A 25450-nucleotide genomic window follows, 5' to 3' on the forward strand; every position below is an offset into this window, starting at 1 on the left:
GCTTTACCCCCCCCCCCCCTTTCACCCCCTTAGACCCTGCTGGGTGCCTTGACCCCTTGTCACTGCACATGTTGCCCTCTGCAAAAACGGTTACCTTCTGCTTCCGGTCAGTTCCAGAACTGGAGTCATGTGTATGAATCAACATCTTATTGGAAACAATGCTAAGCATGCGTGTAGGATCTGTTTGGACTGTCTTACCTGTCTTAGCCTGCTGGCTAAAGCACTGTAAGCTAAGTAGTTAGCTAAAGCAAAGCACTGTCAACTAAGTAGTTAGCTAATGTGAGTGAACTGTAAAAAGGCCAGTATGGTAGGCCTTGTGCAAAAATGAAGCTGGCAGTGCAACAATATGCTGGGGTTGATCGGAAACCGCAATTATAACTAGCATACTGCCAATCTTACAAATATAACTGCAACTGAATCTTCATAGTGCATTCAAACCATGAACATAACGAAAGTACGACATTCCTAGGATATGAATTGAGCCAAATTCAATGTGGCTTTATCACTCGCAAGTTAACAGCTAGCTACAGCAATAGAGCCTTGTTAAATAGATTCATAGCTAATACAGCTACGTACAGGCTTAGTTAATGATCATACCAGTACGCATACACAAAACAATGTACTGAAATTTAAATCATATGGTAGCGCTTTATCCAATAAGGCAGGGGCCTCAATATTATCCAAAAAGGGCCAGTGTGGGTTCAGGCTTTCATTCCAGCCAAGCAATAACACATCTGGCTCTAAGAATCAACCACTAGCGTCCTTGCTAAGGACCTTGATTAGTAGGATCATCACTGCTTGGTTGGAACAAAAGCCTGCACCCACACCGGCCCTTTTTGGATGAGATTGAGAACCCCTGCAATAAAGGGGCCGACCAGAAGCGGAAGGCAACTGTTTTTGCAGAGGGAAACAGGTTTTGCAGTGACATTGGCCTTCTGATGGCAGGCTGTTTCAAATTCCTGTCTAACAGCCTGAAGTTTATGCAATCTGCTGGCACCACCCATGTATGATGTCCTCTCTCACAACTGCTGCACATTTGAACTAGTGGACTACAGAGACAAGTTTTAGCTGGGTGCATCTTCCTGAATTGACCATGGATGTTGCAGTTGTGAAACAGGCTTTTTTTCCACTGCCAGGAATTTAAATAAGGGAATAAGTTAAAAAAGGATTTTAAAAAAGGTTTTCGTAACATAACAACATGGTCACATATCAATTCAAATTTCAGGGAACCTGAGGCATTTTCTGTTAGGTTTACTGAAGTCCAGCTGTGGATGCTGTACATGTGAGAGGATCAAAGTGAGAGAGGGAGGAAAAGAGATTAGGGATTCCTAAATAAAAGGTCCTGTTCAATGGCTCCCTCTAGTGCTGAATTGGTGACACAACATTATTAACCCATGAATGCAGACTTTTGAACATGAAACCCTATTAAACTATTACATAAGTGTTCCAACTCAGTGAAATATACATTGCCTGTTTGTTTATGGCCATCTAAAAAACCCTTTTCAGACTTACCTGATGTAGCTTGCAATTGTCTTGCCATTGAATGCATGTAATATTTATTGGAAATACAAATAAGTTAAATTATTATTCATTCTTAATTAGACTGTTTTAGTAATTCATGTTTGTTATAGTAATTCAGTGCATGCTTAATGTCTTTCACAGGGTGTGGTTGGTCAAACAGGCCCAAAAGGTGAACAAGTAAGTCATCCCAATAACATATCTGCCTTACATACTCCATACCATAATTCCAAATACCATAATACCAAAGTTCAGAGCCCAAACTGGTTTTGTTGTTGGACTCATTGCCTTCAGGGGTGTAGAGCTTGCTTGGTTGAGCTGCATGCAGGTGTTCTAGTTGGCCAGAGAGTGGCTCTAATGCTATGGAACATATCCATCTATGATAATAAATGTCCTTGTTTATAATAAGGTGCATATACTTAGATATAATGTAACATACATTCCTTTCTGGGATATGCCCCAGAGTAAGGTACCAGTTAATAGCAGACAAAATATACATGTGTTATATCTTTATGTACTTGTATTTTAAATAGGTGTGTTGTAATAGCTGGGTCGGCCCTGGGGACCCTGCTCTGTATTCTTGTTTTTGTTCCAACCATAATGGAACTCTCTGACAAGCTATTAACTTATTGTTATTCAGACGTTTAATGTCTATTGGAGGGTGATTTGCTGTGTTGTTGTTGCTCTATGTCAGAAAAAGCTCTGTATGTCATGAGGAATACATTTCCAATATGCACTTGCCAGGATTTCAGTCAGTCAGATCAACTATTGCTACATTTTCTGCTATGTGCGATATGGCAAATGCTTCCTTCAGAAAGAGGTTACATTGTTTAATTGAATAATTCCTTCAGAAAGAAGTAAAATGTTTTAGGCTAGTAAATTATAGACTGACAGATCTGATTATTTGATTTGTATGGCATTGTCATTATACAGTCAGCGTATCCCTAGTTCCCTCCTGCACCACAAAAGTTTAAAACCACTGTTTATCACAGTCTGTTTGATTTCTCTGATATGTTCAGTCTCTGTGCTTGCACAGACTTGTCTACAGTAAAAAAAGGTGTTCACAGCACGTTCTGTGGCTGAAAATGCCCAGATTATGTGTATGAAGATTTATGATTATTGCTCTTACCCTTTGATGCTTGGGATTTTAATGGGCTGATTTACCCATTCATGGTAAATTGTAATCTTTGTGGAGATTAAATATACTAAGCAACGAAAAAAGAAGGCACTATATACCAAAACCTTAAATTTTCATTAGTGATGACTTTCAAGTTGAGGACACTGCACAGAGTTTCAGTGTCAACTTTTTTCAGTGTGAAGAAATTCTAATTAAAATCAAATGAATTCACGTGATTGCTAAAAGCTCAGTAATTGTACATATAAGAAAAGCAAAAATGGAGGCTATGGGTCCTTGGCACACTTTCCTTAAGTATGCCTACTGACTTAGTTAGATGTTGTTGCTGGTGTTTTTAGACTCCCCAATGGATGCAATATTTGTTTTCTTACCTATTTAATAAATGCGTAATTACAGCTACTCATGACCCACAAAATTTTACTCCGGTCCAGTATTGTTATACAGTATTAAGTACTGGTCAGAGTTTGGATGGAACAATTTCTCCTCAATACTATTGGTCCCACATACAAGTCTATTGTATGTAGTGGGAAAATCACTTTTTGGAAACCTTACATTAATTATACAGCACTTTTGAGTATGAAGCTGCTCATAAGTGTGAAATGCACATGTTTTTTCTGTTATTGTGTAGGGAGATGCTGGAGCAGAGGGAACACCAGGAGACAAAGGAGAACAAGTGAGGAACAACCAGATGAACATTAAAGGCATACTATGCAGGATTTTTAGCCAGTGTTTACAACCAAAAAGGTCTCCTCCTCCATCTTCATCCCTGCCCAGACACCCGTAAATTTCCCCCATCAATTACTTGGACTGGACATTGGGCTACATTGTCTGGTCGGGACCACGAACCGGACATGAACAAAAAATTTGAAAACTGGATGTCTGGCTACCCAGGCTGCATAGATAGAGGTAACGTTACTTTCAGGTTCGACAGAAAACAAGCCAACGCAGAATTGCTTGTCATCCCCTTGGCTAACTTCTGCTGATGCCACCGAGAAAAAGCAATTCCGGAGTTACAGTAACTCTAGTTCTTTAACGAGCCTTGTTGGCTAGTATTTTTTGCTTCGCTATGTCTGGGCCGTTACAGCAGCTGGCCAGCTATTTCAAAAAACACATTGATATCTGATCCCAAATCACAGGCTCTGTAGCCACACCCTCCCCTCCTGACACAGAAAAGAGTACCATGCACAGAATTGTTCTGATTATACAATAACAAATACAGGTAAAGGTGCTCAAATTCGGCAAAAGTATGTTAACAGAGAATGCCAGTGATATAGATATGCCTTAGGATGGTTATTTCTTTATATTTTCACGTTAAAAATCCTGCAAAGTATGTCTTTAAATAATTGCATTTAAATAATTGAGTACCAGAGTACCTCTATTGGTAAAGATGTTAACTAATAGTGCAGGCTAAGCCCTCTAATCTGCGCTATATTAATAGAGAGTTGGCTTCATTGGAAACCTAAAAACCTATTTATACTACTGGTGTTTTTTTTCTTATTCATTTTAAATCTCAAGTGTAAATTGCTGAGTTTGAAATATATTTTTACAGGGTGACCAAGGAGAGCCTGGAGTGAAAGGAGCAGTAAGTTTTTTTTGCAATTCATGTAATGCAATTATGTAACATTGTTATATCCATCCATTATCTATACCCAGTTATCCTGGGTAGTGTCATGGGGGATGCTGGAGCCCATCCCATAGTGCATTGGGTGAGAGGCAGGAATACACCATGGCCAAATATACCACAGGACACACACACCATTCACTCACCATTCACTCACACTCTCCATACCTATGGGCAATTTAGAGTCACCAGTTTGTCTACCTGCATGTCCATGGACTGTGGGAAGAAACTGGAGTACCCAGAGGAAATCCACGCGGACACGGGGGGAACATGCAGACTCCACACAGAAAGGCCCAGCCCAGATTCAGACCCAATACCTTCAAGCTGTGAGGTTACAGTGATACCCACTGCACCACCGTGCCGCCCAACATTGTTACAATCTACTGTAAAAAGTGAATTATCAAAGGATTATGCATATTATTTGGCTTTCATAAATATTAATGTACTTTGATTAATCAAACTTGCATAAAGCACAGATCCAGTATGTTGATGAACAGGGACAGATCTAGAAATGATTTGTGCAGCAGAAGAAATAAGCATATACATGCACACCTCATATTTAGGGGCCACTTGGACCTTCTGGTGCCTGGGAAAGCTTTCCCTGTAATACCCCCCTAGCTCCAGTACATTGTTGATAAATCCCACTTGGTTTTGGGGTGTGTATGAATTTGTGCACATATTGGACCAAGATATTGAACTTCTTCAAGAAGGAAAGCCTCCAGTTCTTTGAGGAATAAGGAGATTAATGAGGAAAACTCTTTTGCACTGTGCACTCTAGATCTTCCCATAAACATTGAAATATATTTTTTTAGGTCTTGTGATTGTAGAAGATTTCCTTTCATCCTGGTATTCTTGAAGCCACTCTTGAATTTGTTCAGTATTGTATATGGGGATGTTACCATCTTTCAATCTGGAGTGTTTGCATCATAAGGTGCATGTGGTCTTGTAAAATAGGTCTATATCCTTTGGCCTTTATACAACCATGAGCAATCATCTGACCCATAGCATTACATTCCACCATGTTTCACAGTTTGCAACAGACACTGAAGGCTGAATATTTCCTTTGGCTTTTTACAAATGTACACCTGTCGAGAAGTCAGATGACTCATCAAACGAAATTATTTTTTCTATTGTTCAGGGGTCCTGGTTTTTTAGATAGTGCACCGAATAAAGTGGCCACTTGGTGTATATGTAAATGTATATATGTGTATACATATACATAAAAGTCAGAGACATAGGCCAAGCCTTCGGCTTTCCAAATTCAACTGTTTGGAACATCATTAAGAAGAAAGAGAGTCCTAGTGAGCTCATAATTGCAAATGGTCTGGTTGGCCAAGGAGGACCTCTACAGTTGATGGCTGAAGAATTCTCACCATAATGAAGAAAACCACCCAACACCTGTCCAACAAATCAAGAACACTCTTCAGGAGGCAAGCGTGGATGTGTCAGTGACTATTGTATGCAGTAGATTTTGCAAACAGAACTACAGAAGCTACACTGCAAGATGCAAACCATGATGGCCAGGTTACAGTTTGCTGAGAAGTTTCTAAAAGAGCCGACAGAGTTCTGGAGAAAAGGTCTTGTGGACAGATGAGACCAAGATGTACTTGTATCAGAGTGATAGTAAGAGCAAAGTGTAGAGGCCAATAAGAACTGGCCAAGATCCAAAGCATCTTATCCTCTCAAGTACAACCAAATGCCTTGTCAGGCTCTTTGTGATTTTTGAGCTCACCAGGGGCTCTCTTCTTAATGATGTTCCAAACAGTTTCCCTTGACTTTCATTGGCACAACTCCGGTCATCATGTTGACAAACACAAATAACAGACTCATTACATTACATTTATTTGGCAGACGCTTTTACCCAAAGCGACGTATGGTAAGTGTGTACCAAAGGTCATTGGAACAACTACAAGACACAGGTCCGATAAGGTACAATACTCATTTTGTAACAGTTATTCATAACCATAAACACTTTACCTCCAGTTCATTCAGTAAACATTACACTCTGACCTAGCCTATGCTAAGTCACTAGGAGGCATGACAAGCTACAACATCAAGATATTGTTACATAGTAAATGTAAGTTCTGGATGGAGGTACATGTAACAAGAAAGTGGCACAGGAGGTAGATGCGTAACTTGAAAGTGCTATAGGAACAAAGTAGAGAGATTTAAGTGATAAAAAAATTAAACCAGATTGGGAGTGCCCTGCAGAGTGGTGACAGTTAGTTAGTCCAGGTATAGTGTGAAGAGATGAGCCTTGGGACCACGGCGATAGATGGGTAATGACTGAGTGAGACTCCAAAGACAATGACTCCAAAGACAATGAAAAGGCTAGAATCAAAACTAGATACTGAAAGCTCTCATATACCTGCACTAAGGAAGCAATTGAAAACCTGACTAAACAGAAACACCTGTGATGCCACTTGTCCCAAACATTATGATGCCCAGCGAAGGGAGGACTGTTTATGAAACGTACTGTAATTTCTACATGATGAAACAAAAATATATAAAAATGCCCTTAAATCAGTGTATTAGTATAATATATGTTGACTGAATGTATAATATGTTAAAGAGAATGCACTGAATGCCAGCCTAATGTTTTTCTCTGTTTCTAGACTGGGAGTCCTGGAGAAACTGGAGCCAGGGGACCAGAGGGAAGCCGCGGACAGCCTGGGCTTGAGGGACCTTCTGGCAGTCCCGGACCCCGGGGGATGCAGGGAGACAGGGGTGTGCCTGGGTTCCCAGGGTTCCAGGGACCATCGGTAGGTGACATTTTAATAAATGAACACTGTACATGGAAAATGGTGCAATTACAAAGCATCTTACTGCATGCTGTGATGTAATCATGTGACCTTGTTACTCACATGAACACTTATATAAAAGCTTCGCAATCACAGGAAAATAAATAGTAAGGAGTATTTCACCAGACAACATATAAAACAATAAATTATTCTTTATATTAATGTCCACCTAAAAAAATATAGTACAATAGAATATGTTTTTTAAACAAAAATGGGAAATATTCATGATTCGGACAGCCGAATGTTACATAATAAAAATGACTTGCATTGGTGAGATGAATCAACAAAGATTGCAAACTGCCACGGTTAAGAAATCAATACCTTTAATCATTATCTTTTTATACATGCCCTTCTGTGTGTGATGATGGTAGCAATGAAGGAATTAACTTTTGAGTCCATAAATAGTCAGACAAAGCCAATGCTCCAGATGGATGCTGCTGCATATATACTAGCACAGATAACAAATTGACTGAATAGTAGCAATGTATAGCCTGTTATGTTGAGTCTGCCGAGATTAACTTTTTTATTTTTATTTTGCGTTTTTAAGAAAACATCTGTAGGAGCTTCAAGATCAAGATAATAGGTTAAGGAATACAGAGTACCCCACAAGTCGGTGAAAAAGTATTTGCCCCCTTCCTGATTTACTCTATTATTGCATATTTGTCACACTGAATGGTTTCAGATGTTTAGACAAAATCTAATATTAAACTAAGGGAAACTGAGTAAACACAAAACACTTTTTTTTCAAATAATTAGTTCACTTATTTAATGAAAAAAGTTATCAAACACCCATATCACCCGTGTGAAAAAGTAATTGGCCCCATAGTTACTCAGTCAACCAATTTACCAAATTTCATTGATAATTAGTTTCAGTTGATTAAACACAGCCAGGCTTTATTGCAGCCAGTCCTGTTGAATCTAATCCTTATTCATATTGACCCTTACCATCAGAGTGAAGTAGTCACCACAAAAGTTCTACAAGCATCCTATGCCATGTTCAAAGGAAATTCAGTCGAAATATATCAGTCTGGAAAGGATTACAAGACCATTTCTAAGGCTCTGGGACTCCACTGAACCACAGTGAGAGCCATTATCTCCAAATGGAGTACACTTGGAACAGTGGTATATCTTCCCAGGAGTGGCCAGCCTGCCAAAATTTTGCCAAGGGCACAGTGACAACTCATCTAGGAAGTCATAAAAGATCCCATAAGACAATCCAAAGAACAACATATAAAAGGCCATATAAAGTCAGCTCCCGAGCCTCAGCTAACGTCAGTGTTCACGACACCACAATAAGAAAGAGACTGGGCAAAAATTGGATTCTTGGGAGAGTGGCAAGGTGGAAAACACTGCTAACCAAGAGAAATATAAATTCTCATCTCACATTTACAAAAGAAAAAGTGCCTAGATGATCCCCAAGCCTTTTAGGATATTGTTCTATGGACAGACTAATCAAAAGTGGAACTTTTTGGATGACACAGATCCCATTATGTCTAGCATAAAGGTAATACAGCATTTAACAGTAAGATCATCATACTAACAGTCAAACAAGGTGGCGGCAGTATGATGATGTGGGGATGCTTTGATACCTTTTTTTCATTAAATAAATTTAATATTTTTTGAATGTGTTTTGTGTTTACTCACATTCCATTTGTCTAATGTTACATTTTGTCTAAAGATCTGAAACCATTTGGTGTGACAAATATGCAATAATAGAGGAAATCAAGCAGGAGGCAAATATTTTTCCCAGCTCTGTATTCTGGTTTTGAGAACTGACCGTGCCAACTGCAGTCCCACAGAATAGCAAACTGGCAGGTGCCGCATTGCCCAGGAATGGAGTTAAAGAGTACATGGCATAAGTATATGGAGCTAGCTAAATAGATGTCTGCATTAATGCAATACCTTCACTGAAATGTTGAGGTAGTTTGTGTCAATGTCAAACCATGATCTTATATCTAATATATCTAATATATACTAATATATATAATTCAACCCAGAGGAAAAACAATGCATTATTGTTGATGCAAAAATGGCCATTTATGATATTTACATTTATATTTATATGTACTTGCTACTTAACTGAAATCTTTCATTATTGTAGGCATATACACACCAAAATATCAGTGTTAATTCAACTATGATGAGTTTGTACTTGTGCAAAAGCGATGTGGTACTATCACAGGGTTGATGTAACACTGAAGGCTTTGCTGTATAATTCTCACAAAACATTTATGTTTTCCCAGGGTAAACAGCCAAGTGATCAGCACATCAAGCAAGTCTGCATGAGAGTAATTCAGGGTAGGTGTTTTACATTACACTACATTACAATACATTTTATTTGCCTCTGCCTGGCAGCCTGGAGTGGAAAATAATCGCTGATATACCAGCAAAGGTGGCCAGATATCAGCCACATATTGCCCCTCCACAACATTGCCCAATGCTTGTCCCCTTCTTGACTTACACCCTCCCCCACCATCTCTGACCAGGAGGGCAGGGTGCTGGTAGCCCAGAGAGTGTCTTGTCTCAACAGGGTGACATGCTTTTTCCCAGATCTGTGATAAACAAAGAAGTTTTATTGTTGCGGGTACAAGAAACAGCAGGTCACTCTGACATTAGTGTCTTTATTGCGGGCTCAAAGTGAATGATCCCTAATCAAGGCAGTGTTTACTGAGCCCATTTGATGGTGAGGCACTCCTTTCCCACTGCTGATTAGCGTTGTTCTCGTGGTAATAGCGTCATGCTAAAGTACAGAATCGGGTCATCCCTACCTTGCATTTCCTGGGAAGGCACCACTCCTGTAACCATCTCGGAGGTGTCTGTTTTTACCACCATCTCTGTGAAGTCAAGGGTCACTAGTACTCGGGAAGAACACAAGGCTTTCTTTTCTTTCCACTTCAGCGGTCAACTTCACCATATAGTCCTAATTCTTTCAGGTGAGGTTTGAACGGAGTGTGGCTAGAGAGGCAGAACTATGGATAAATCTTTGATACTGACTGGTAAGGACAAGAAAGCCTTCTACCTTTTTTGTTAACTAGCTGGAAACAGTCCCATATTTTATCTATCGTCCTCTCTTGGGGCTTCACATTCCATCAGCTAATGGCGTACTCCAGGTACTTACAGTTGAGGCCGAAAGTTTACATACACCTAGGCTAAAGACATTCAAACTCAATTTTTCACAACTCCACAAATTTCATGTTACCATACATTTTCTGTGTTAAGTCAATTAGGGCATCTACTTTATTTCCATAAGAGGTAATTTCAAAATAACAGCTAAGAGGCAGATTTATTTCAGCTTTTATGTACTATATCAGATTTTCAGTGGGTCAAAAGTTTAAATACACCTAGCATTTTGTGGAATTGCCTTTTAATTGCTTAACTTGAATCAAACGCTTGGGGTAGCCTTCCACAAGCTTCTCACAATATTTTTCCGAAATTTTTGCCCGTTCCTCCTAACAGAACTGGTGTAACTCAGTCAGGTTTGTGGGCCTCTTTGCTCGGACACGATTTTTCAGTTCAGTCCAGAGATTTTCGATGGAATTCAGATCAGGGCTTTGTGATGGCCACTCCAATACTTTCACTTTGTTTTCTTTAAGCCATCTTGTTACAACTTTGGAGGTATTCTTAGGCTCATTGTCCTGCTGGAAGACCCAGTTGCAACCAAGTTTTAACTTTCTAGCTGATGTCTTGAGGTGTTGTTTCAGTATTTCTAAATAATCCTCCTTCCTCATGATGAAATCTATTTTTCCTCCATACATAGCTCTGATCATTATGGGCAAATTGTTCAATTTTCATCGGACCAGAGAACATTCCTCCAAAAGGCTAGGTCTTCGTCCTGGTGATCACCTGCAAACTTCATTCTGGCTTTTTTATGCCGGTCATGAAGTAGGGGCTTCTTCCTTGAAGGACAGCATTTCAGGCCATGGCGATGTAGGATTCTATGAATGGTGGATGTAGATACTTTGGTACCTGATGCCTGCAACACCTTCACCAGTTCCTTTGTTGTTGTCTTGGGGTCCAGTGGAACGTTTCGGACCAAAGTTCGTTCAGCCCTGGGAGTTAATTTGTGCCTCCTTCCTGAACGATGTAGTGTCCGTGTGGTCCTAAGATTTTTATATTTGCATACAATTGTTTGTACAGATGCTCGTGGTACCTTCAGTTGTATGGAAATTGCTCCTAAGGAGAAACCGGACTTGTGGAGGTCCACAATTTTTTTTGGGCTGAGTTGCTTGGATTTTCCCATTGTATCAAGGGCAGAAAGGCAGTGGCTCTAAAGGTAGACCCTTAAATACAGCCACAGGTGCCAATTAACTCGCAGTTAACTCCTAATTATGATAATTGGCCAATCAGAAGCTTCTAAAAAGTCATTACATCAATTTACGGAATCTTCCAGACTGTTTAAAGAGTCTGTCAACTTGGTGTATGTAAACTTTTGACCCATTGGAATTCTGATATAGTGAATTAAAGCTGAAATAAATCTGTCTCTAATCGATTGTTTTAAAATTACCTCTGACGTGAACAAAGCAGATGCCCTAATTGACTTTCCAAAAGAACTGTATGGTAACATGAAATGTGCGGAGTTGTGATAAACTGAGTTTGAATATCTTTACCCTAGGTGTATGTAAACTTTTGGCCTCAACTCATTTCTCCAACCTGAAACTCCTATGGTTATGCCTGTTGGTTGTGAGCCCACTCCTGTTGCTGTTGTGCTTGTGCTATATGTTCCTGAAATACAGGCCACACAGCTTTTACCCTTGACATGATCGATTAGGCTGCGGTGTCGGCATGGTTACTCCTCCCAGTCCTCCTTCACCCTGGGGTTGATGACCAAAAACAGCTCAAAGGTGGATTCCCTCTGGGAAATTCATGATTGAGACATGTCTTTCTGGCAACATGTTACTGGTCCAGATTAGCAACGCTATCCTAGGTGTATACTGTTCATAACATTTTCTACAGGTTTTTATAGTAATAATCTTCTATCAACTTATATTTGTGTGCTTGATAGCTGAAGTTCAGAATTAATCTCTAGAGCTTTGTTGGTAGGACTCATAGAAAAGAGTCACAATGTTGTGGTCATCTACATTTCCCTGATATTATTCTCTTGTCTGTCATGTGTCACAGAGCAGTTGGCCCAGTTGGCAGCTAGTCTGAGGAGGCCGGAGTCTGGGGTTGCTGGTCTGCCTGGTCCATCTGGGCCTCCTGGTCCCCCTGGCCCCACTGGAGAAAGCGGCTTCCCTGGGCATGTTGGTGCAAGAGGGTTGCCAGGGCTCAAAGGACCACCAGGCATCATTGGGGTCAAAGGGCTTAAAGGTGAGTTTCCAGTTCATAAATGTGACATCTGGGCTGAGTACCGATGTGGTAAGGGAAGCCCCATAATAAATGTAACTGTATTTATATGGACTGTACATTTTATAGTTGGCACATACTGTCTACCAGGGGCGGGGGATTAGCTTGGGGGGTCCCAGGACAAGAACAGATAACAGCACTAATTATGAACTGAGCTGTGTGTGGAGTTTCTGACACATATAAAGCCCAAAAAAGAAGACTCGTTAAAGGTGAAAAATTTGACTCAATCCATTTGATTGCTCTTCTTCATATAAATAAAACATGACAGTTACTATGAAGAGGAGGGTTTGTGATATGCCTAAAGTGGAGGGAAATTGCAGTGTTCTTCATTGTAGTCATGTTGGCAATATGCTATTGATCACCTGCTAGCCAAACTATCTACCTATCTATGTAGATCAGTGTTTTTCAAAGTAGGCGCTGTGGCACCCTGGTGCCCTGGGGTGTTGTCTGATGAAACTAAGAAATCATACTGTGAATTAGAAAAAAAACTGATTTCAATTCACAATATAGCATTTGTAAGCTGAACTGATTTTAATACATAATGGAGCATTTGTTATAGCTTGTTTAATTTTTTAGTCAAGCAGCTTCATATGTCATTGTAAAAATTAATAAAGAAAATAAGTGAAACCACATGTAAGTGCTAGAGTCTTCCAAGGCACAAACTCTGATCTCTTGTGGGAGAGGCTGTCATACTAACCACTACACTAAATTAGCAGAGTGGATAAGGCACTAGTTATTGCAAGTGATTGGCTTGTGAGAATTACCTAAATATGTAATGTCTAAAAATGCAATTTATTAAATGAAATAAATTTAATATTTTGACATGTTTATCTATTTCACTTTTTAATACAGATTCACAAAATGTACAACCAATTCATACAAACAGTGAACAGTTTTTTATCACTTAAAAACATATGTGGGCTAAAAGAGTGTTGGAAACTGCATATATCATTTTTGGGTGCTGTGAAAAATTATTTACTGGGGTGCCATGGGCCTGAAAGGTTTGGGTACCCCTGACCTAGAAGAAAAATTCTCTTCATGTTAAATGTAGTTGTAATTTAACCAAATAGAACTGAGAGAGCAATGGCTTGTTTCTAAGAGGTTGTAACTTTAACTTTAAAAGAGAAACATACTGTAAACCTACATCTTGAACTCAAACACATTTTCAATTTATGTAAATAGAGGGAGGGATTATTATAGTATACATGAATCAATTAAGGAAGAGTTGGGTAGTTGGAATTGTAGGACAGAGGAAGTTATATGGAGTAGGTTACGGTTCGGGCATACAGGACTAAATTCATCGCTGAGACTGATTTGGAAACATGAAACAGGGTTAGGTGAGTGCTTAGGTAAGGAAACAGTAGAACATGTGCTAATGTTTTGTAAGTTGTATGATCTGGACAGGGAGAGTTTGTTTGAGAAACTGGACGGGGATGGAGTACATGTGGGATATTAGGGAGAGGATAATTAGTTAGCAATAGAGCAGCTGATCAGAGCCCTTTCTAAGGCTGTGGATCTGAAATGTGTTTGGAGGTGGGCCTTGTGTTTGTAAATCAGGGGCATGTGGTCTGTCTGTGTAACGTTAGCAGACAAACATTAACGAGCAACTGTACTATCTTGGTTGAATCACACATGAATATTTTGTCACTAACTGCTAGATTGCCAATGTTAATCTTCAATTTTATGTAATGTAAAGAAGGGAAACTCACCAGCAGAGAGTTAGCCAACATATCTCCCAAAAAGGTACGTTTCCATCAGTGAACACTTGGATAAAAAAGAAGAAGATGTATATGAACAAACTGTGGCTACGTACCTGTATGTTATCTGCTAGCCTGCTATCTGGCCAAACGTTAATGTTAACAACAGTTGCATTAAAACAGGGCCGGATCTAGAAGTGAGCAGGGGTGGGCAGTGCCCACCCAAATTCCTGCTGTTCCCACCCAATTGGTCAACTTTATTCTGCGCCATTTGAATCTGCCAATCATTTTTATTTAATTCGCCCCGTCAGAATTTCCTGATTTCTGATTTGCTGGTTGGACAGAATAAAATGGTAAATGGACTGCATTTATATAGCGCTTTTATCCAAAGCAATTAGGAGTTAGGTGTCTTGCTCCTAATAAAATGGTAAATGGACTGCATTTATATAGCAGACACTTCGACATGCCCAAGGCGGGGGATTGAAACGGCAACCCTCCGACTGTCAGACAACCGCTCTTCCCAGAGGAAAAATCTTTTTCTCAGGATAGTCTTTCTTTAACTCTTGAGAAAGTAGTAAGATCTCAATTGTACATCTTTTTGAGATCAATTCAATCTGAATTGTTGCTCCTAAAACCCCCTCAGGAGAAAAGATGAGATAATGAGAGAATGAATTTGAGATTTCAGTAAGACGAATGGATATTGAATTGAGATGCGATTGTTTATCATAAGGTCACTATGAGAAAACTGAGACATATTTGAGAAGAATCATGAGATCCTAGGAGTCATAGCTGAGTTTTCTTTGAGCTCTTTCTCTGATCTCATGATCCCATGTTCAGGAGACGTAAATTAGACTTATTTAAGATCATTTAGAGATCTCTTGTTTTGATCAGAGTAAGACATAAATGAGATTATATGTGGTTGTTTCTCCTGAGTTGAATTTGAGAAGTAGGAGAAAAAGCCTTTGGTTTCACCTTAATATTAAAAATGGCTCATTTGTGTCTAGGAGAAATGAAACAACTATGAGATCTCTTCTTGGATTTTGCTTTCCTATGGGTTACCTCCAACGGTATAAACAATAAACAACGGAGATGCCTTAACTCCGATATCATTCTGCAATCATTCGTCGCCTGTGACAGTGGAGGAGGAATATTAGCTCATTCTTATTAAAGCTTATTCTTGTTAAAATTTAATTTCCAATTTATTGTTGTTGTAGTTTGTTGTAGTGTGTTGAATAAGGGTCTTTGCTGGTAGTGGCTTAGTTTACTAGATAAATAGCTAGCTAGCTAGCTAACGTTACTGTTAGCTAGCAAGCACACTAGAACAGTATTTAACATTTGACAGTTTGCTATCGTTGATATCAGTGCTCAGCATGGCTGGATTATGGACCGGGCCAGCGGGGCCAGTGCCCCAGGGCCTCGGACTGCCAGGGGGCCTCCAAGCCTCAGGCTGCGCGCGGTGTGTTGTCAAGACTTCCGTTTAAAGAGTGAGCTGACCACTAGGGCCCCTACGCCCCTGGGGCTTAAAGCGTGATCTGACCACTAGGGCCCCTGGGCCCCTCGGCACCTACAGTGTGAGGGTCCCTGGGCCCCTCCGCACTTAAAGCATGAGCTGACCACTAGGGCAGTCGGGCCCCGCACTGCTTACAATGTGAGGCCCCTCGGTGCTTAAAGCATGAGCTGACCACTAGGGCCCTCGGGCCCCGCACCGCTTACAATGTAAGGCCCCTCGGTGCTTAAAGCGTGAGCTGACCACTAGGGCCCCTGGGTGCTTACAGTGTAAGTTGACCACTAGGGCCCCCAGGCCCCTCGGTGCATACATCGAGCGTAACATCTGGGCCCCTTGGTACATACAGTGCATGCTTAAAACGAGAGCCTCTCGGAGAGTACAGTGCTGTACAACTGAGCCACTGGTTGGCACCAAGTGGCCAAAACCAGACTTCGTTTTTGAAGCTCACTTCCTGGTCTTGTTGAGAGATGTTGCTCACTAGCGCCACTACGGTCCAGTATAGGTGTTTCCATATCCGGTTTCCATGTAAGTCTATGATACAAATGCGGTCAAAATACAAAGTCAATAATTTTTTCTCACAAGAACAAATAGTCGCAATATGTGTATTTTATTTGTCTTATGACTGTCCATGGGCTGATTTCATGATTTATTGTGTCATTTGGCCACTGTTATAATATTTGTTGCAAACCAATGAGGTACAGTTTGCGTCAATTCCTGATTACTGCAGAGGACCAAGCTACAGTAGGGGCCTATTCCTCATGTGCAAATAATTTTGAATAATTTTGAGTACAACTGTATGTAGACTGATAATGTTTAAGAACAGACACATCAGACGTACATTAAAACTAGGAAAACAGCTCAACACTGTAGTATAGCCCACTGTGTGAAAAGGTGCCCACCCCAAATTTCTAATTGCCCCTGCCCCCAATCTGAGCAGTTTAGACGCTGGCCTGCATTAAAATATTTAATTTCAGCACAGTCATAATAAAAATAAAATAATGCAGAAGGCTCAGAAGAGGTGGAGGCTTAATCCCATTTCAGTTTTTTCTGCCCTCGAGCTACATGTGCGCTGTCCACTGTATGTAAACGTAGAACTCGATCACTGGGCTAGGAGTTTGCTAGCCACCTAGCTAGGTAACACGTATTGTTTCAGCCAAAAACTGTGCAGCTGCACCATGCTAGTTAGCTAATAGCCTAATCAGATTACAATAAAATCGACCTGTTACCATCTTTACACTCTTCAAACTCTCTACAGAGGGCAGTCTGCAGTCAATATCTCCCTATCTACAACACCAAGATGACAAAAAGCACATGATCCCAAAAATTGCTGTAATATTTGGATCATAACAGAAAAAATCACCATACAGCTCATTTTTTCCCATAGTAAGCAATTTTCAACATCAAAAGGATTCAACCAAGGCACAGTACCCCATTGGAAACCGAACACCTTGTAAAGAACTTTATCTACTCACTCACTTGAAGGCCATCCGCCATGCATTGTGCAAAATTGTCAGAAACCCACTTCAGCTTCAGCTCCCAATCTTTGATGCTCTTGTTTATATAGCCAGTCCGTTCAGTCTCTCCTGCCCCATGTTGCTTCTCAGTTAGTTCTCAATTAACCCTTTAATCCCAAGCATTTAAAAGGTGATTTCCACCTGGTTAGCACTACTCATAAATGGAGCCTTACTACATTGTGGCACATATGTACCATCAAATTTTGATACATAGTCTACCATCAAGGCTATGTATCATAATTTAGGAATTATGTTTAGAATTATTCATGGTATACACATAATTAGGCATGCACCAATATGAAAATTTCTTACCGATGCCGAGTCCGATTATTTGGGGTGAACATCAGCCAATATCGATACTGATTGTTTGGTGGTTTTGCTTCCATAAGTTTTATAAACAACAATTAAAAATATTTTTATTCTACACAATTTTAATTACACAACTTAAAAGTAATGCAACAAACTTAAACATGTATTTTTCATAACATTTCTTCACAGTCACCCAGACCTGGTGGTATGCACTGAAAAACCCTTAAACAGACACGGCACGCAGGGTGACATATTGTCGTGGTCAGATGGTGCAGCAGGCAGTCTGTAATCTATATGCCTTCAAAGCATCAAATTGATTCAATATTGGCATATAAATAATTATATTTTTTTCAGTTTTTGATTGTTCAATGTCCCCCCCATTTAACTGGGGGGACATTGAACAATCAAAAACTGAAAAAAATAAATATATATAAATCTAAATATTCTGTATTGCATTGGAAATAGAAACTATTTACAGTAAAGATATATAGAAAAATGTCCTTCAGTTGAAGGGAATAATCTTAAATTCCAATGATGCTGCATTCGCTTTTCTTGATGTGTTAACGTTACTGCAGTTCGCTAAGGAAACATGAATTACTACTTTACAATTGTAACAGTAATTAACTTTTTTTGCCTGTTTTATTTTTTCATTTTTTATTTTTTTCCCCCTACTGAACTAAGTTTGGATAGACTGCAAACCACCTGATGTCCTCATATTTTCCCTTGGTGGCAACTGTTAGCCTACCATGAAAATCTGGACTGGATTTCGTGTTCATTTGATAGCCAATATCTATGGCTGATACATACAGCATGTTACATCTTAAACTAATGAATATTGACTGAAATACAAGGTAAAACATTTCGTAAAATATTTTGACTGGATTTTTTTAAATGGAGGAAATTAAAACATACAGCTAAAACTAGAGCCCGACCGATGGCAGATTTTTGGGTCTGATGCCGATCCCAATTTTGGAGAGTCCTAGCCCACCGATTACCGATGTTTGGACATTTTCAAATCAGTTTGAAAAACTTATATTTTATTAAAGTTTCTATATTTAAGAACATTTAACTTATAAGCAAACAAATAAAAATAAAAATAAACACGCAAAGAATAGATTACTTTTTAGATAAAAAAGTAAAAGATGATATTAAATTAAATATATATATTAACACCATCTTTAAGTGTGTGAAATCAAAATAACTCCACACCTTGCTTTTACTCCTTTCTTTTCCAGCCATCTATAAAAAATTAATTTAAAAAATCAGTTTTCCAGTTTCAAACATGTATTTTTATGAATATTATTATTATTATTGTTGTTGTTATTATTAATTTGTTATTATTATTTCTTAGCATCTATTCTCAGTACATTCATTATATTTTCTTATTTTATTCGTACTACATGATCTCAAAGAGTAAGACTATCTAGTGAGCGTCCCTGTCCATAAGAATTAGGCGGTGAAAATAACTACAATGCGCTCTGACGCGTGACTAGATGACACACTCGCTCGCAATAACGCATTAGCTATTGACACAGCCTCATTATTTCTTATTATATATTCTCAGTAAGTTAAATGAATTATATTTTCTTATTTTATTTCTACTACATGATCTCAAAGAGTAAGACATTATCTAGCGGAGCTAAAGAGTGAATCAAGTGTAACATTAGATGAAATTAAATTGACTGGATGAAATACGTGAAAAAAACTACAATGCGCTTTCGTGCAGGTTACCCGCGCTAACTGTTGGTTGATTCACTTCTCCAGCAGCAATCCTTCTCTCATGTTATCACGACACAGCTAGATAACATGGCTTAAAATGATCCATGTTAGAAGTGTTTTATCTGCGTTTTTACTGTCTGGTTAGCTTGCTACGATGACGCGTGACTAGATGACACACTCGCTTGCAATCACGCGTTGGCTATTTACACAGCATCATATAGTAGCTAATATCATTATCTCAGATAAAAAACAAATGTGTGATACATTCAATCACCATTTTATTTTACCTGGTTATTTATTTGAGAATACAGCGATGTCCTCTGGAAATGTAGATCCTACGCTGCTTATGTGCTCACTGCCACTTCATAAAGGCTTGCTAGCCAGCTAGCTTGCGAAAGTGAACCAAATATGTTAGCTAGCTCGCTCGCTTGATAATGAGGATTGATAAACATAGTGGTCGTATAAACGCATTTAATTAAAAACTTTCACTAAATATACATACCTTTATTGCGGCAATCGAAGAAGAAGAAGTCTTGCAGTGGAGAATATTGGATGAGGCACGAGTGACAAACGTCTTATTACAGAAGTAGCGCGTCAGTTGCTGCAGTTCACACTTGTATTAGAGCTCCCTCTACTGGATAATTCTAGTAAATAGCAATTACAACGTTCGAACAGACAAGTACAGATAAATAATCATAGTTTTTTTGTTTTTTATACTTATTAAAAAATCGGGGCACATCGGCGGCACAACTGCCGATCCCGATGTCGTCAAAAAAGTAAAATAATGGCCGATATATCGCCCATACCAATATATCGGTCGGGCTCTAGCTAAAACTACAGGTTCTGAGCTTCATTTTGATGTATAGGTTGCGGGGGTTTGAAAGATATCCAGCTGCCACACCAGGCTTTTGTCTCGCTAGCTCCCGCACCTGACGTCTCCTCCTCCTCGATGCGAGAGTTTCCCTGAGTGATAGCCAGGAATGGTCAGCTCTCAGCCCGCTGTGCACTGCCTCGGTGGGGGCGACTACAGAATACAGCGATCACTTTTCAATAATGTGTAGTAAATGAAACAACTAGTTAGTGAAATCAAAGTCCTACGTTGCAAACAGAATGGGCATTTTTATCTTGTGGCCATCCACAATGATATGAATCGTTTTGAAGAAACATAATGGCTGACGCACAGAAGCGCAGTGGCTCAAAGTTTGTTGGTGTAGCAGCTGTGCGTAAAAAAAAAACCCACCTGGGTTGAAAATAGCTCCTGACCCTGATAACAACTTTAGCTTATATATGAGTGGGGGCATTTTAGTTTACAGAAACATTTACATTGACAAAAGAGCCATAAAGATGTATTGGATATACCACAAGTGAATGCATTGTAAGTACATTACATACGGACCTTTAAAACATTTTTTGAATGATTTATTTCATGATCTGAGGTGCTGTTTTGAAAGCTGAAAGGATATATGATTAAAAAATAAACAAAGTAACCATACAAAGTATTTAAAAAATTGTTTTATGATGTGGGTTTGTGTGTAATAAATGGGGGGATGGAAAGGCTACTTTTATTTTACTACCATTTATTGCCCTGTGCTCAGCACAGATTTCAGGTAATGCATTCACTTCAGTATGAGTACAAATCAGATTCAGGCAGATAGTCTTCATATTTTCTATTTACCTGCAGATTTGAACATAATTGTGCTCCCTCATTATTTTGACAAGTCTATTTGATACCTATGTAGAACTGAAAGAAGTTCTATATTAATTCAGTGTTTTTTGTACAACAGGTGATATGGGAGACCGAGGAGATAGAGGACCAACAGTACGAGGATCAAAAGGCCTACCTGGAGTGCCTGGCCTACCAGGTGAGTGTCTGTGTCACTGCGGAGTGCCAGTAAATGTCCACCTGTCATGACTATCTTTAGGAACATGGCCCAGGTTCAGTTTGACTAAAATAAAGCCATGTTGTCCTAACCTTGAGTAACATCTAAAGGCATGGATTATTTTTTATGAAGTTGTTTCTCACACAACTTTATAAAAATAATAATAAGGTGTTTTGTGGCTGGGGATGCCATGTTGACTGAAATTCTCCTTCCCTGGGTGGCACTATGGGAATTTAAGCATCATGCCACAGGACTCCTGGTCACAGTCAGTTTTCGCGCAATCTAGATTCTGGTTGTCCTGTGAATGAGTGCCTTGATGCACTTCTCCAAAACCCAGCATGGGTTTTTTATTATACAATGGGATTAATCAAATAGCATATTTACTAAACTGGAGAAAAACATTGACAGCACTCTCTTGAAAAATCAAACTGATAATTTATTACATAAATATATGAAGCATGCAAAACACGTTTTGTTATTGCCTTCTTCAGCATGCTAAACTTGCCAAAAATAACTAAACAGTGAAGTAGGCGATTGCCAGAATGTTTGTCCTGGAGCCACACAAACGGACCATGATTAGCATACAGCAGGTTTCTCCATGTCAAATGTACTTCTGGTTCATGGCTTATCCAAATTTCCAGTAGTGCTAACATCTCAAAGTCAAAATTATTTCCACTGCTTTTTCCTCTGTTCTGAATTGTAGTGTTTTTTTAACGACGTAAGTTGTCGTTATGTACGACATAAGCTGTTAATTGCAGTCAAGTATACATGGTCACTCTGCTCATTTGCAAAACTTTTGATACTTTGATACTTTTGATAAATACTACATAAAATGTTCAATTACACATTTTTTAATAAAGGAATTCATAACAGCCTTGCCAAACCGTCCTTTTTTGCATCCATGCAACTGGTTCGCAAAATATACAAATAAAATAAATTTAAAATAATGCCAACAATACCCTCATTATTGTTTGAGGTCATTTTCAGTTATTCTTGACCACCTTAAATCATGTGAATTTAAGCAATTAAAAATAATAATTATTGAGTTACTATTATAGCTCACAATTGAGGCATTGCCATTTTAAAATGTAACAAAGCACGTCAAAATTGGCACAGAAATATTAGAAGGTAAAGAAATTGGTTTTAATTCATGGTTAAATAATAAAATGCTTATGGTATGTCTATACAGAACTTTTGAAAGCTGTAGACATCTACAGAGAGCTAAAACAATATGAATCTGATGTATTGTAATGGTGGTTGTGTTACCAAAGCTAAAAGCTTTTTCAGTGTATGCGAGATCACTGGCCTGCTGAAGTGAATTTGTTTTAAGCATTCCATTATTCACCAGTGTGCTACAGCCCTATCTGCCATGCCTTTTTTTATATACCTGGGTGCAAAAAAAACAACAAAACATTTTTCTAAAGAATCCAGTGTATTTTTATTAGCCAGGATGTTAGTTGGTGATGGTGACAGAACGTATTATTTCCCTGATCCAGGTGAACCTGGAAGACCTGGTTATGGGACAGATGGCCGTGATGGTGAGAGAGGTCCTCCTGGTGTGCCTGGTATCCCTGGAATCCCTGGGCCTCCAGGTCCACCTGGTCTCAATGGCTATTGTGATCCCTCATCATGCAATTTACAGGCAGTGGCAGCCCCACAGTCTGCTAAGGACAGCAGCATGAAAGGGCCAGATGGCCCATGAGCAGGCTTCTGAGCATAGCATTGACCCTAACCAGGGCAGAAAGAACTGAGACTAATGGAACACTTTCCATTGAAGACTTACTGGCACAACATGAGCAGCCTCACATTTTTTATGATAGAGCGAGATGTGTTATTTTAACTGTTGTTTTTGTTTTATTCTGTTATGGTGCTCACCGGTCTGTAGAATCCCAAGAGATAAAATGTGTGTTTCGATCTCAGCTGTAGTGCCTAATGTGTAATAATGAAAAAAAGAGCTTTCGTTTTGTCACATGTATTACAGTGGAGACCCAGGTAAAACCCAGAAGAAAAAAAAAACATTTTAAAACAAAAAAATGTTTTAAAACGTTCCTTTTAAAAACATAATAGTGAAAACAGAATAGGCTGCTTTATTATATGTCAGAAATCTTTGTTCATGTGCAATTTTTTTGACTTTCATACTGATTACATTCCCTGCTAAATTAATTTATTTAGGAAGTATGTTTCTTTTTTCCACATCCTGATTTTAATCAGGAGATAATGGTCAGTGTGTCTCAATACAGTGAAAGCATAGAAGGAAGGCAGTAAGACACTTTTTACTGTTAATGTTTAGGAAATATCCATACATTTTATGATGTTTTTATTTATTATATGAAGGTCAAAGGTGCCCTCTAAGGTACAAAATAGGAAAAATAACAGCAGACTCACCAGTATCCACCAGTACACAGTTAACATAATTTTAGATGATCTATATCATCAAAGGTAATTTGATTAACAGGCTAATAACAACCTTAAGTGTTAATAAACATGGTTTTTGCTGAGGGAAGTCAAGCCTAGAAATCCTCCTGGACGTCTGTGAGTAAGCCACAAAACATTTTGACTCCAACCAGGCTCCTGATATGTATTTGGACTACAAAAAGGGATTTAATGAAGTACCATCAGATAGATTCATTGTGGAATTTACCCAGTAGGAATAGCTCAGTAGAAGTTTCTCTAATGTTCAATAGCACCCACACAAATATTTTTTTTTTGTTTTTATTGAGCATATTAACATTATTTCTCTTAGAACATTGTTTTAACATTATATTTGAACATAATGATTAGAACATGTACATGATTATAAACTTGTATGGATATGGACTGTCTATATTGACAATTACAAATTCATTGTTCTGTTTACCAAATTGAATGTTCACCCACTGGAACCTATTCTCTGTGAATGGCATGTATTCAGCATTCATGTTCTCATGGCACCCACTCATTGCCATTGAAATAAAGTGAGGTTGGATAATGACAACTGCTGATTGACCAGTTTTTCAGTTTTGTTTTTATTTAGATTTGGATTTTTTTTGCAAGCTCCACACGCACACTTTGTCATTATAAGGTTGAACCAAACATTTTGGAACTCACTGTTAGTTGGTTATTTGTAGATGTTCATCCTATGAGATAATCTAATGTTATGGAAATGGCAGTCAATGCTATGTACGTGACTTAGGTGAATGCACAGCTAGGAGGGTTGGTGCTGACACTATATTAAAAGAATCAAGCTCCCCTTGAAATATTGTGGTCCAGATGCCCACCAACAAAGTAATAAGACCTGATTTAGGGGGATGCTTTAAGATGTTGAATTCACCGCAGCTAACATCCTGCACCCATAATCTTGGACTCAGAAACTAAAAAAGAATATTATCAAAAAGGGTAAGTTTGAAAACAATATTATTTATTATTACACAGCTTTGCTGAATGCTTGATTCTGATTGGTCATTTCAGGCATTCTGCGGTCAAATATTTGTTTAATACACGGTTTTGTTGAATTCTGGATTCTGATTCATTTCAGGCATTCTGCAGTGAAATATTTCTGTATAATATGTTATGGGCCACAGAAATCTGATGTAACACCAAACAAAACCTTTACCAATATGGATTTCTGGATCAAAGCATAATTTCTCTATGCAGAAAATGAATCGGAGTTTTACATTAGCATCCTTGTCACAATGATTTAAACTGGTGTTTAAAACTTGGATATTTTTTCTGGACACATTTTTCTCTTAAATGGCCCCGGATCCACTGAATTCCAATGCCACTTTCCAACCGATATAATTATTTTGGTAAAAGCAAGCTAACACTACCGCGAACGTTATTTATGTCACAGCTGGCCTGTCGGCCTTTCAAGCTGGTCAAAGCTACTGTCAGCCAGAAATGAAAATTAAAGGAAGTACTCAAATAACTTATAACTTATTAACAAGACCAGCAACAATAACAACAACTAAGATATTTACAGCGATATATGTACAACTGTATAAAACAAAAAAGCATATCATTTATTGCACTAATGAGTGACAGCAAACCGCTTACTCATGTGAATGGTAGCTGGACATACAGCCCTGTGTGTGATGTTGTAGTTGTGCGATGGGTTGCTAACCACTTATTCTTAACCTATTTTTTTTACATACAGCGCCTTGTCATATTTTATGTTATTTAAAGTGAATGCTTTCACCCCTCTACAAAGCTACTGCATGTTGTTCACTTATCTCTACTAATTATATATCAACATGCCAGATTTTTTAAATCCTTTAATTTAGAATTCGTCATATCACTTAGCAGAAAAAAGGGCCATAGAATTGTAATATACTGTAAATACTGCACATACATACATCCATACATACATAGAATAATTAATTATGCCCATGACAACATTTTCCTAGCAGCATATAATATTCACATTTACA

At 38.7% G+C, this 25450-nt stretch overlaps 1 protein-coding gene across 1 annotated transcript in view; it reads left to right on the plus strand.

Annotated features, from left to right (window-relative positions):
• The window catches only part of col9a1a (collagen, type IX, alpha 1a), a 70501-nt gene extending 46483 nt beyond the window's left edge, over positions 1-24018 (plus strand). Inside the window, exons 25-32 of the mRNA XM_064324467.1 lie at positions 1663-1698; positions 3282-3326; positions 4203-4235; positions 6890-7036; positions 9319-9373; positions 12194-12382; positions 20949-21026; positions 22541-24018. Of these exons, the coding sequence (XP_064180537.1) occupies positions 1663-1698; positions 3282-3326; positions 4203-4235; positions 6890-7036; positions 9319-9373; positions 12194-12382; positions 20949-21026; positions 22541-22746 (789 nt within the window). The 3' untranslated portion in view covers positions 22747-24018. The remainder of the gene's footprint in view (positions 1-1662; positions 1699-3281; positions 3327-4202; positions 4236-6889; positions 7037-9318; positions 9374-12193; positions 12383-20948; positions 21027-22540) is intronic.
• The last annotated feature ends 1432 nt before the right edge of the window (positions 24019-25450 follow it).

The sequence above is a fragment of the Anguilla rostrata genome, chromosome 2, assembly GCF_018555375.3.
Source record: "Anguilla rostrata isolate EN2019 chromosome 2, ASM1855537v3, whole genome shotgun sequence".
Classification (NCBI taxonomy): domain Eukaryota; kingdom Metazoa; phylum Chordata; class Actinopteri; order Anguilliformes; family Anguillidae; genus Anguilla; species Anguilla rostrata.